Raw genomic sequence first — 12,759 nt, 5'->3', positions numbered from 1 at the left:
CCCTCCTCGTGGCCCTCAGGTCCTGGAGCCGCGCTTCAACGTGGAGACCATGGCCCTGCTGCTCAACATCCCCCCCAACAAGACGCTGCTGCGCCGCCACCTGGCCACCCACTTCAGCGTGCTGGTGGGCCTGGAGGCCCAGCAGCTGAAGCAGGAGAGCCTGGAGCACCCGGACTACCTGCTGCTGACCGCCACCGCCAAGGTCAAGGTGGGTCAGCGCCGGGGTCCACTCCGGGTCCCACTCCGTCCACACCTTACTCTGGGGAGAGAGACACAGGGAGGGAGACACAGGAGGGAGTCACAAGGCTCTGTGACTCCCTCCTGTGTCTCCCTCCCTGTGACTCCCTCCCTGTGACTCCCTCCTGTGTCTCCCTCCTGTGTCTCCCTCCCTGTGACTCCCTCCTGTGACTCCCTCCTGTGACTCCCTCCTGTGACTCCCTCCCTGTGACTCCCTCCTGTGACTCCCTCCTGTGTCTCCCTCCCTGTGACTCCCTCCTGTGACTCCCTCCCTGTGACTCCCTCCTGTAACTCCCTCCTGTGTCTCCCTCCCTGTGTCTCCCTCCCTGTGACTCCCTCCCTGTGTCTCCCTCCCTGTGACTCCCTCCTGTGACTCCCTCCCTGTGACTCCCTCCCTGTGACTCCCTCCTGTGTCTCCCTCCCTGTGACTCCCTCACTGTGTCTCCCTCCCTGTGACTCCCTCCCTGTGACTCCCTCCCTGTGTCTCCCTCCCTGTGACTCCCTCCTGTGACTCCCTCCCTGTGACTCCCTCCCTGTGACTCCCTCCTGTGTCTCCCTCCCTGTGACTCCCTCACTGTGACTCCCTCCCTGTGACTCCCTCCTGTAACTCCCTCCTGTGTCTCCCTCCCTGTGTCTCCCTCCCTGTGACTCCCTCCCTGTGTCTCCCTCCCTGTGTCTCCCTCCCTGTGACTCCCTCCTGTGACTCCCTCCTGTGACTCCCTCCCTGTGTCTCCCTCCCTGTGACTCCCTCCCTGTGACTCCCTCCCTGTGTCTCCCTCCCTGTGACTCCCTCCCTGTGTCTCCCTCCCTGTGACTCCCTCCCTGTGACTCCCTCCTGTGTCTCCCTCCCTGTGACTCCCTCCCTGTGTCTCCCTCCCTGTGTCTCCCTCCCTGTGACTCCCTCCTGTGACTCCCTCCTGTGACTCCCTCCTGTGACTCCCTCCCTGTGACTCCCTCCCTGTGTCTCCCTCCCTGTGACTCCCTCCCTGTGACTCCCTCCCTGTGTCTCCCTCCCTGTGACTCCCTCCCTGTGACTCCCTCCTGTGTCTCCCTCCCTGTGACTCCCTCCTGTGACTCCCTCCCTGTGACTCCCTCCCTGTGACTCCCTCCCTGTGACTCCCTCCTGTGTCTCCCTCCCTGTGACTCCCTCCTGTGACTCCCTCCCTGTGACTCCCTCCTGTGACTCCCTCCCTGTGACTCCCTCCTGTGACTCCCTCCTGTGACGCCCTCCTGTGACTCCCTCCTGTGACTCCCTCCTGTGACTCCCTCCTGTGACTCCCTCCTGTGTCTCCCTCCTGTGACTCCCTCCCTGTGACTCCCTCCTGTGACTCCCTCCTGTGACTCCCCTGTGTCTCCCTCCCTGTGTCTCCCTCCTGTGACTCCCTCCCTGTGACTCCCTCCTGTGACTCCCTCCCTGTGACTCCCTCCTGTGACTCCCTCCTGTGAATCCCTCCCTGTGACTCCCTCCCTGTGACTCCCTCCCTGTGTCTCCCTCCCTGTGACTCCCTCCTGTGACTCCCTCCCTGTGACTCCCTCCCTGTGTCTCCCTCCCTGTGACTCCCTCCTGTGACTCCCTCCTGTGTCTCCCTCCTGTGTCTCCCTCCCTGTGACTCCCTCCTGTGACTCCCTCCCTGTGACTCCCTCCTGTGTCTCCCTCCCTGTGACTCCCTCCTGTGACTCCCTCCTGTGAATCCCTCCTGTGACTCCCTCCTGTGACTCCCTCCTGTGACTCCCTCCTGTGTCTCCCTCCTGTGACTTCCTCCTGTGACTCCCTCCTGTGACTCCCCTGTGTCTCCCTCCTGTGTCTCCCTCCCTGTGACTCCCTCCCTGTGACTCCCTCCTGTGACTCCCTCCTGTGACTCCCTCCTGTGACTCCCTCCTGTGAATCCCTCCCTGTGTCTCCCTCCCTGTCTCCCTCCCTGTGACTCCCTCCTGTGACGCCCTCCTGTGACTCCCTCCTGTGACTCCCTCCTGTGACTCCCTCCCTGTGACTCCCTCCCTGTGACTCCCTCCCTGTGACTCCCTCCTGTGACTCCCTCCTGTGACGCCCTCCTGTGACTCCCTCCTGTGTCTCCCTCCCTGTGACTCCCTCCTCTGTCTCCCTCCCTGTGACTCCCTCCCTGTGACTCCCTCCTGTGACTCCCTCCTGTGACTCCCTCCTGTGAATCCCTCCCAGCCAAAGAAGGCCTTCGGTGGCTTCGGGACGCTGCGGAGGAAGAGGCAGGAGGACAGTGAGGAGTACGTCTGTCCCATGGACGTGGAGATGCCCAAGGGACGCAGCTTCCAGCGGGGATACGGAGGAGAGCTCCAGATATACGAGGACGACCTGGACCGCCTAGAGCAGGTAACCCTAGAGCAGGTAACCCTAGAGCAGGTAACCTAGAGCAGGTAACCCTAGAGCAGGTAACCCTAGAGCAGGTAACCCTGACCCTAGAGCAGGTAACCCTAGAGCAGGTAACCCTAGAGCAGGTAGCCCTAGAGCAGGTACCCCTAGAGCAGGTAGCCCTAGAGCAGGTAACCCTAGAGCAGGTAACCTAGAGCAGGTAACCCTAGAGCAGGTAACCCTAGAGCAGGTACCCTAGAGCAGGTAACCCTAGAGCAGGTAGCCCTAGAGCAGGTAACCCTAGAACAGGTAACCCTAGAGCAGGTAACCCTAGAGCAGGTAGCCCTAGAGCAGGTAGCCCTAGAGCAGGTAACCCTAGAGCAGGTAGCCCTAGAGCAGGTAGCCCTAGAACAGGTAACCCTAGAGCAGGTAGCCCTAGAGCAGGTAACCTAGAGCAGGTAACCCTAGAGCAGGTAGCCCTAGAACAGGTAACCCTAGAGCAGGTAGCCCTAGAGCAGGTAACCCTAGAGCAGGTAACCCTAGAGCAGGTAGCCCTAGAACAGGTAACCCTAGAGCAGGTAACCCTAGAGCAGGTAACCCTAGAACAGGTAGCCCTAGAGCAGGTAGCCCTAGAGCAGGTAGCCCTAGAGCAGGTAACCCTAGAGCAGGTAACCCTAGAGCAGGTAACCCTGACCCTAGAGCAGGTAGCCCTAGAGCAGGTAGCCCTAGAGCAGGTAACCCTAGAGCAGGTAACCCTAGAGCAGGTAACCCTAGAGCAGGTAACCCTAGAGCAGGTAGCCCTAGAGCAGGTAACCCTAGAGCAGGTAGCCCTAGAGCAGGTAGCCCTAGAACAGGTAACCCTAGAGCAGGTAGCCCTAGAGCAGGTAACCTAGAGCAGGTAACCCTAGAGCAGGTAGCCCTAGAACAGGTAACCCTAGAGCAGGTAGCCCTAGAGCAGGTAACCCTAGAGCAGGTAACCCTAGAGCAGGTAGCCCTAGAACAGGTAACCCTAGAGCAGGTAACCCTAGAGCAGGTAACCCTAGAACAGGTAACCCTAACCCTAGAGCAGGTAACCCTAGAGCAGGTAACCCTAGGGCAGGTAACCCTAGAACAGGTAACCCTAACCCTAGAGCAGGTAACCCTAGAGCAGGTAACCCTAGAACAGGTAACCCTAGAGCAGGTAACCCTAGAGCGGGTAGCCCTAACCCTAGAGCAGGTAACCCTAGAGCAGGTAACCCTAGAGCAGGTAACCCTAGAGCAGGTAGCCCTAGAGCAGGTAACCCTAGAGCAGGTAACCCTGACCCTAGAGCAGGTAACCCTAGAGCAGGTAGCCCTAGAGCAGGTACCCTAGAGCAGGTAACCCTAGAGCAGGTAACCCTAGAGCAGGTAACCCTAGAGCAGGTAGCCCTAGAGCAGGTAACCCTAGAGCAGGTAGCCCTAGAGCAGGTACCCTAGAGCAGGTAACCCTAGAGCAGGTAACCCTAGAGCAGGTAACCCTAGAGCAGGTAGCCCTAGAGCAGGTAACCCTAGAGCAGGTAGCCCTAGAGCAGGTAACCCTAGAGCAGGTAGCCCTAGAGCAGGTAACCCTAGAGCAGGTAACCCTGACCCTAGAGCAGGTAACCCTAGAGCAGGTAACCCTAGAACAGGTAACCCTGACCCTAGAGCAGGTAACCCTAGAGCAGGTAACCCTAGAGCAGGTAACCCTAGAGCAGGTAACCCTGACCCTAGAGCAGGTAACTAGAGCAGGTAACCCTAGAGCAGGTAACCCTGACCCTAGAGCAGGTAACCCTAGAGCAGGTAACCCTAGAGCAGGAAACCCTGACCCTAGAGCAGGTAACCCTAACCCTAGAGCAGATAACCCTAGAGCAGGTAACCCTAGAGCAGGTAACCCTGACCCTAGAGCAGGTAACCCTGACCCTAGAGCAGGTAACCCTAGAGCAGGTAACTAGAGCAGGTAACCCTAGAGAAGGTAACCCTAGAGCAGGTAACCCTGACCCTAGAGTAGATAACCCTAGAGCAGGTAACCCTAGAGCAGGTAACCCTAGAACAGGTCACCCTAACCCTAGAGCAGGTAACCCTAGAGCAGGTAAACCTAGAGCAGGTAACCCTAGAACAGGTAACCCTAGAGCAGGTAACCCTAGCTCAATTTTCCGACCATGACTGATCCCATTATCAGTTAATCTGTTAATATTGCTTCCCTCTGTATTCTGTTTGAGTCCCAGTCATGGAGCCTTAATGCTCTACTGCTGTGAGGGGCTTTAAGAGCGGGGTCTGTGTTGTTGCAGATGGAGGACTCAGAGGGAACAGTGAGACAGATCGGAGCTTTCTCCGAGGAGATCCAGAACCTGACGGTAACTCATCACGAAACAACATGAAGAAACTCAGCACTCCTTCTTATCTACAGTCATCATATCATGCCCCTCCACTATCTGTCCTGTGTCGCGTTGTTATTCTTCCCCTGTATGTCCTACTGTTGACGTTTGGCTCCTAGCCTTTGGTCTAGTAGTGTGATGCTGTGTCTGAAATCGCGCACTTCTATACTTACACTTACTTTTTTGAGTGCACTTTGCGCAAACACGGAGAGTGTGCCAAAACGCAGTGCCCTGGAAGTACCTCGGTGGCGCACTCAAAATGATCTAAAACTTGAGTGTGGACCGATGGACACTTTCCACCCTCAACGGCCGCCATCTTGTCTACGTAGCGGAGGGGGCGGGAATTTCAAATCTGAAAATTGTAACAGTTGAACAAAAAAAACAATCTAAATATTTACAGTTTGAGTTGATTAGTACTATACAGTGCTAAAATAAATAAAGTCGATAGAAATTGAATGATGGTAATTGTAACTGATAGCTATTAAAATGATGGGCGAATTATGGAAATGATCAAGCAGAAAAAACAATACCACCGAAGAAGAACCGTCAAACTGCAAACTCTTTTCCGGTAGGTGCGCGAAGGCTGTTTTGACAGTGCACTGTAGAAATGAGGGCACTGCGCCTGTAAGTAAGTGTACTGTAGGGATAATGAAGTGCACTCAATGTAAGTGCACTTAGGTAAGTGCGCAATTTCAGACACAGCAAATGACTAGTTTACTACATCCTTTGCTGTAGTAAATGTGCTAAATGTGAGGTTCTGCTCCAGTGATATCACCATTGTGTAATTTGCAGCACGGTGTTGATATAAACGTGCCTTATTGTGCTGCCCTACTTAGTTGGTTAAGGGAGGGCCGGCTGCTTGTGTGTGTGGAGGAATTAGTGGTGTAACGTCTTGCTTCACTACTTCCAGAGCATGCTGAAAGAGGACGAGTTCTTCAAAGAGGAGTCTTACTCACCCAACCCCAGCGTCACAGACGAGGAATCCACAGCATGAAGAAGCAGGATCTCACCAACCACGTCTCCTGTTGGCTCTACATCCTAACGCCAGCCTCAAGTATTACAAAAACGTTTTTCAGAAAGTCAGTAGTCAATACCACAGATCTCTGGTTGAGTGGGGGAAGCATTTCAGGGTGACACCACTGCTGCTCTGGTGTCCCAGCTGGTTACTGGAGACGTTCTGTAAACCCTCTAAATGGATATGTTAGCCTTCCTTATTCCATTGATGGCTCAGACAGCAGAATATAATATTTAATATATGTCCTTGTTATCAAAAGAATATCCTTTTTACAATATGAATATGGGAACTGAATATATTCAGATGATATATGCTGTGCTTACTTTACTGTGTTTAGGATTTTTTTAAGAATTGACTGTAAGTTAACTTCAGAACGGCTGCTAGGTTCTTTGTGGGTTTTTTATACCGAATTTGGATAATCAAATTGTAATAAACGTATAATGATTTGTACCCTATTATCATTGCCTTACTTTATCATTCTTCAACTTCAAGTCATCGTCTCTTCGCATGGATTTTTGCTCCAAAACATATAAAGGTACGAGTCTAAAGGGTTAGATCAGTCTGTACTCCTATGGGTTAGATCTGTCTGTCTGTAATCCTATGGGTTCAATCAGTCTTTACTCCAATAGGTTAAATCAGTCTGTACTGTACTCCTATGGGTTCAATCAGTCTGTACTGCTATAGGTTGGATCAATCTGTACTCATATGCGTGAGATCATTCTGTACTTCTATGAGATAAATCAGTCTGTACTCCTATGAGATAAATCAGTCTGTAGTCCATGGGTTTAATCAGTCTGTACTCTATGGGTAAATCAGTCTTTACACCATGGGTTGAATCAGTCTGTAGTTCATGGGTTAAATCAGTCTGTACTCCTATGGGTTAAATCAGTCTGTACTACTATGTGTTAAATCTGTCTGTACTCCTAAGGTTTAAATCAGTCTGTCTGTACTCCTTCCAGTTCTTGTTTCAATAAAGTTTTTTTTTGGTACAGCTTATCTTGTATTCGCGCAAACTTTTTCCACTATAGCCTGAGTGTTTGTATTATTGTATGTGATAAATTCCACTCAGGCTGAGGGTCACCACGGAACTGCCCAGGACCCCCAAGGCCACCGTAGGCTCCTTCTGGGACAACATGTGAACATTCCTGCGAAGATACGACAACACTTGATGAGGATTAAGTGCAATATCGATATATTTCAAAAATGTAATTTGCATTTAAGTAAAGGACAGTAGCAAGAACTGATAAAAACGAAATAATGAAGGATCAAACTACAAAAATATACTGAAATATGAATTTGAAGTTCGTGAAAGACCAGACGTACAGGTAATCTAGGCTATAGAGGAGGGATCGGCCATTAGGACAGGAGTGCAGATAGGAGGCCTGAAGAACAGATTTCTCCGATTTTTTGGCCAAGAGAGACCGGACGGGACGCACCCGTGGGAGATGCGCAGGGTCTGAGCCCTGGCGGACAGAACGGGAGCTCAGACCACTGCAGCCAGAAACTCAATGTTAAGACTGATGACACACTCGAAATTAATGTTTTGAATCCAGCCTCGAATAGCAACGAGTAAACGTGTTGCTTAATCAAGCGACAAGTTTAGCCTTATCCGTAAAGTCCCAGTCAGCTCAATCTTTAATTGTTGACTATTTCGCAAGTTATAAGGTGCGCATGCGCCGATGAGACCATTCTGGTAGGCAATCTATTGCCCAGCAGATGAACACGATGGCTGGTACGAGGTGGGTCTCCTTTTTATCATGCATTATTAAGACGTACTTAACGGAATTTACTTAAAACTTTATTTCGTAATGTAATTAATGCTGGTGGACAAAGCCGCCCAATGCATGTCACTTATGTTTGTGAGATATTGCGTTTTCCCCTATAGGTTAATTAGACTCCTTTGGTCTCATAAAATGTAACTGACATTATATATCTCAATAGGTTCCTCATAGGTCTCCTACTGCTTGCTGTTTTGGGCAGTGAGTTGGGTGCTTCAAGGTACTTCAATCTTTGGAAATGTACAAACAGATTTGTTTCTGGTTTTTTTGATCATAAGTTCATCAAGTACTTTTCTTTTCTAGACTGACTGTCAACCAGGAGCTGTCCAACCTCTTCAATGAGTTCTGGACTCTGGATGTGAACCGCATGCAGCCTGGAGTAGATTACTCCATCTTAGTGCAGGTTTGGCCCTTTATTTAATTAATTTTGTTATGGAAAAATAGGTTCAAATTTCTTGGAACAATTTAATGATCTGGGAGATCATGGAAGAAATGCAGTAGTTATATACAAATTCTCCCTCCTGAATTCTGGTGTGTGAGCTGTATGCTAAAACACAATGAGCCTAAGTTAAAATGCCCTGCCTGATAGTTGTGTCCCCTGTGTTGTTTAGGGTAAAGCTGGCTATGTCAGTCAGGGCAGTAACGTGGCCCGGGACCGTGCCTCCCAGCCCCTCTTCTCCAACGTCAATGAGACCAAGCTGGGTCTGATACCAACCTTTTCCCGTAAGTGATTGGTGACAAATTCTCAGCAACTTTTGTATCAACGGAAAAATAGACAAGTTCAGATGGTCCTTTTTATTGACTGACGGCAAAGTCCAGTGTCTTCTCAGAAAGTACAGGACAGTAGAAAAATAATAAAGGTGTAACCATTTAAATACAGAGAATCTATGCACACAATATAATGTATAACTTTAATGGAATGAATAAAAGAAAAGAAAACAATATAAAAGAAAACAAAACAATGGCAGCCATTTTGTGTTGAAGGTTTTCTTACCCTTCTGGACAACTACGAGATGTCTACAGGAGTGGTCGAGCGTGTCTCCCAAGAGGAGGTTGCCGAGAACTATCTGTTCCTCGACGCTGTCATGGAGACGGAAGTCATGAAGGTAAACAACAGGTCGTCACCCGTCGGTTAGCCCAAAGTGCCTCCGACCAGTACATACATGTAGAGAGGCCCTAAGGGTGTAGGATGAAGACTAGGGCTAGGGTTAGAGCAGACCCGTAGCGTCTTCCTGTGTGCTGTGATGTGTGCAGAGAGACGCAGGCTGGATATTTAAAACAGCTGTGTGCTCATGGGGAGATGGAATGTGTACTTGGCCTCGGTCTCCGCATTGAGAAAGACCCAGTGAGCGTACTACAATACACACACACACACACACACACACACACACACACACACACACACACACACACACACACACACACAGACTACTGGGCTCATCCACAACTATAACGATTTAGTCAACCATTAATAAGCTCCTATGTTACAGTTCTAGAGATTAATATAACTAATTATTCACTAAAGCTTCACTACAGTTTGTTTTATCATATTATTTTTCAAATGATTGTGATGGTTATTCCTGCCTATATCAAAGCTCTGGCCTGTGTGTTGAAGGGGGCTTTGTAAATAAAGCTGTCTAACATGTGTGAACCTCCAACAGCGGGCCCAGAGATACCTCGTTGGGAAGGGCAAGTCCAGCGCAAATGCTCGGCAGTTTAGAAGCCAGCTCTACCTCATATGGTTCCAGCTCTACCACAGAGAAAGAAATGCAGGGTAAGATGTCAAAGCATAGCCAGTGTGCATCACAACCGTCCACACTTAGGCTCGGCAAGACTTCATATGTAATGCTGCTCCTGCAGCTGTGTTCCTTTAAGAGCTCTCTATGTTTGCCTTTGGACTGACTTGGCTCCACTTTTAATGCTCTGAACAGCATGGACTCCTCTGGATTTGAGCATGTGTTCGTTGGAGAGACCAAGTCTGGGACGGAGATCATCGGCTTCCACAACTGGCTGCAGTTCTACCTGCAGGAGAAGCACGGCCACCTGGACTACAAGGGATACAAGGCCCGGGAGCAGGACATAGTAAGGCCCGGGAGCAGGACATAGTAAGGCCCGGGAGCAGGACATAGTAAGGCCCGGGAGCAGGACATAGTAAGGCCCGGGAGCAGGACATAGTAAGGCCTGGGAGCAGGACAGAGTAAGACCAAAAACGCAGCTGTCGGGGGGGCTCTGTACCTTCAATGGGTTTAGTGTGAGTAGAATACAGTAATAGATCGTATAATGTGTATGTATGTAGTACAACAGTTTGGAAAGGAAACTTTGTAAGAAATACAAAAATGTGGTGAATACAGAAAGAAGTGCTTATGATAGTGTCTTCACAAATTTATCTCCAGGCATAAAAATAGAGTGAATTATAAAGAGTGGGAATGAGTTTAGGTACAGCATCGTTTTAGCCTGGCTCCGCCCGCCTAAGTACTTCCACTCAATTTTCTTTTCCCTTCAGTACTATGTCTGGGTTTGCGGTATATTCCTGGGTTTTCTCCGTCTGAATTTTGTGCGTCCAATCAGCGACCAGAGGGAGTGGCTGAGACCAATGACGTTAAAGTCGGCTCTCGTTGACGGACATCTACGCGCACGGTGATTGGTTTGTCTACAGCCTGCGCGCAACGTGATTCCCGGCCAAACGTTAGCGATTGGTTATGGCAGATCCAGAGTGGCACTGGGCAGATCCAATAGTTTTAAACTTCAACAGACACCCGCCTTCAAGTGAGTTAACGTTAGTCAATTGAGTAGGTCTGGACTCTCTGTACAAATGAAATGAAGTACGAGAGTCTGGTAGGACCAGGCTAGCATCTCTCACTACAAATAACAATCAGAACCAGAATCAGAATGACCTTTTATTACATCTTATTGTACACAAGAGTACAATTATTACGCTGGGTTCCTCAACAGCCACATAGCAGCAACAATACAAGATAAAGTAAATAAGATTGTAAAAAAAAAATATGTAAAAATAATTCTAGTGCAAAAATGCTGTGCAAATTACAGCAATATGTATTAAAATAATCTGTTGTTGTAGTGTGAGTGGGGTTGGGTTGGTTTGGGGCAGTGGATTCCTCCAGGTGTTGTAGTGTGAGTGGGGTTGGTTTGGGGCAGTGGATTCCTCCAGGTGTTGTTGACGTGTGGGGTTGGTTGGGCTGTTGGATTCCTCCAGGTGTTGTTGACGTGTGGGTTGGGTTGGGCTGTTGGATTCCTCCAGGTGTTGTTGACGTGTGGGTTGGGTTGGGCTTTTGGATTCCTCCAGGTGTTGTTGACGTGTGGGGTTTGGGCTGTTGGATTCCTCCAGGTGTTGTTGACGTGTGGGTTGGGTTGGGCTGTTGGATTCCTCCAAGTGTTGTTGCAGTGTGGGTTGGGTTGGGCTGTTGGATTCCTCCAGGTGTTGTTGACGTGTGGGGTTTGGGGTGTTCGATTCCTCCAGGTGTTGTTGACGTGTGGGTTGGGTTGGGCTGTTGGATTCCTCCAGGTGTTGTTGACGTGTGGGTTGGGTTGGGCTGTTGGATTCCTCCAGGTGTTGTTGACGTGTGGGTTGGGTTGGGCTGTTGGATTCCCCCAGGTGTTGTTGACGTGTGGGTTGGGTTGGGCTGTTGGATTCCTCCAGGTGTTGTTGACGTGTGGGTTGGGTTGGGCTGTTGGATTCCTCCAGGTGTTGTTGACGTGTGGGGTTTGGGCTGTTGGATTCCTCCAGGTGTTGTTGACGTGTGGGTTGGGTTGGGCTGTTGGATTCCTCCAGGTCTTGTTGCAGTGTGGGTTGGGTTGGGCTGTTGGATTCCTCCAGGTGTTGTTGACGTGTGGGTTGGTTTGGGGTGTTGGATTCCTCCAGGTGTTGTTGACGTGTGGGTTGGTTTGGGGTGTTGGATTCCTCCAGGTGTTGTTGCAGTGTGGGTTGGTTTGGGCTGTTGGATTCCTCCAGGTGTTGTTGACGTTTGGGTTGGGTTGGGCTGTTGGATTCCTCCAGGTGTTGTTGACGTGTGGGTTGGGTTGGGCTGTTGGATTCCTCCAGGCGTTGTTGCAGTGTGGGTTGGGTTGGGCTGTTGGATTCCTCCAGGTGTTGTTGACGTGTGGGGTTTGGGGTGTTCGATTCCTCCGGGTGTTGTTGATGTGTGGGTTGGTTTGGGGTGGTGGATTCCTCCAGGTGCCTGACAGCCTGGGTGGCTGGGGTATGATGAATGAATGGCGTGTGCACTGCTTAATAATAATAAGTAATAGTGGTGTAGTAACGTTTCCTCTCTTCATTCTCCCCCAGCCTGACCAGGACGACCACGTGCTGAACCTCCAGTTCAGCTGGCACGGCCTGGTGAAGCCTGTGGGCAGTGCCTTCGTGGGGGCCAGCCCTGAGTTCGAGATGGCTCTGTTCACCGTGGTGTTCCTGATGAACACCCAGAGGAGCACCACCGTGCTGGTCAACATTGATCAGTGCCAGATGGAGCTGGTGGTCATCAGGCATGGCCGCTCACTGGGCACTGCCTACCCCCGGCTGCTCAGCAGCAACAGCAGGCACCTGCCCAGGTCCCCCGCCCAATGAGAGAGGCACCTGCCCAGGTCCCCCGCCCAATGAGAGGGGCACCTGCCCAGGTCCCCCGCCCAATGAGAGGGGCACCTGCCCAGGTCCCCCGCCCAATGAGAGAGGCACCTGCCCAGGTCCCCCGCCCAATGAGAGAGGCACCTGCCCAGGTCCCCCGCCCAATGAGAGAGGCACCTGCCCAGGTCCCCCGCCCAATGAGAGGGGCACCTGCCCAGGTCCCCCGCCCAATGAGAGGGGCACCTGCCCAGGTCCCCCGCCCAATGAGAGGGGCACCTGCCCAGGTCCCCCGCCCAATGAGAGGGGCACCTGCCCAGGTCCCCCGCCCAATGAGAGAGGCACCTGCCCAGGTCCCCCGCCCAATGAGAGGGGCACCTGCCCAGGTCCCCCGCCCAATGAGAGGGGCACCTGCCCAGGTCCCCCGCCCAATGAGAGAGGCACCTGCCCAGGTCCCC

At 51.4% G+C, this 12,759-nt stretch overlaps 2 protein-coding genes across 4 annotated transcripts in view; both read left to right on the top strand.

Moving 5' to 3' along the window:
• ppfibp1b (PPFIA binding protein 1b) overlaps positions 1-6,941 on the top strand; it is a 34,882-nt gene extending 27,941 nt beyond the window's left edge. For all 3 annotated transcript variants that reach the window (XM_079743793.1, XM_079743792.1, XM_079743791.1), the window contains 4 exons: positions 20-208; positions 2,414-2,581; positions 4,846-4,911; positions 5,843-6,941. In XM_079743793.1, coding sequence (XP_079599919.1) covers positions 20-208; positions 2,414-2,581; positions 4,846-4,911; positions 5,843-5,926 — 507 coding nt within the window. In that variant the 3' untranslated portion in view covers positions 5,927-6,941. The remainder of the gene's footprint in view (positions 1-19; positions 209-2,413; positions 2,582-4,845; positions 4,912-5,842) is intronic.
• Positions 6,942-7,309: 368 nt separating this feature from the next.
• On the top strand, positions 7,310-12,572 carry endouc (endonuclease, polyU-specific C). The gene is made up of 8 exons (XM_079744013.1): positions 7,310-7,686; positions 7,889-7,945; positions 8,029-8,128; positions 8,337-8,448; positions 8,710-8,831; positions 9,387-9,499; positions 9,657-9,807; positions 12,029-12,572. The coding sequence occupies exons 1-8, from the start codon at positions 7,664-7,666 to the stop codon at positions 12,305-12,307; spliced, it is 957 nt and encodes a 318-aa protein (XP_079600139.1). The 5' UTR covers positions 7,310-7,663; the 3' UTR covers positions 12,308-12,572.
• The last annotated feature ends 187 nt before the right edge of the window (positions 12,573-12,759 follow it).

The sequence above is a fragment of the Pollachius pollachius genome, assembly GCF_949987615.1.
Source record: "Pollachius pollachius genome assembly, chromosome: 9".
NCBI classification, from domain to species: Eukaryota; Metazoa; Chordata; class Actinopteri; order Gadiformes; family Gadidae; genus Pollachius; species Pollachius pollachius.
This window is presented reverse-complemented; position numbering and strand designations above follow the sequence as displayed.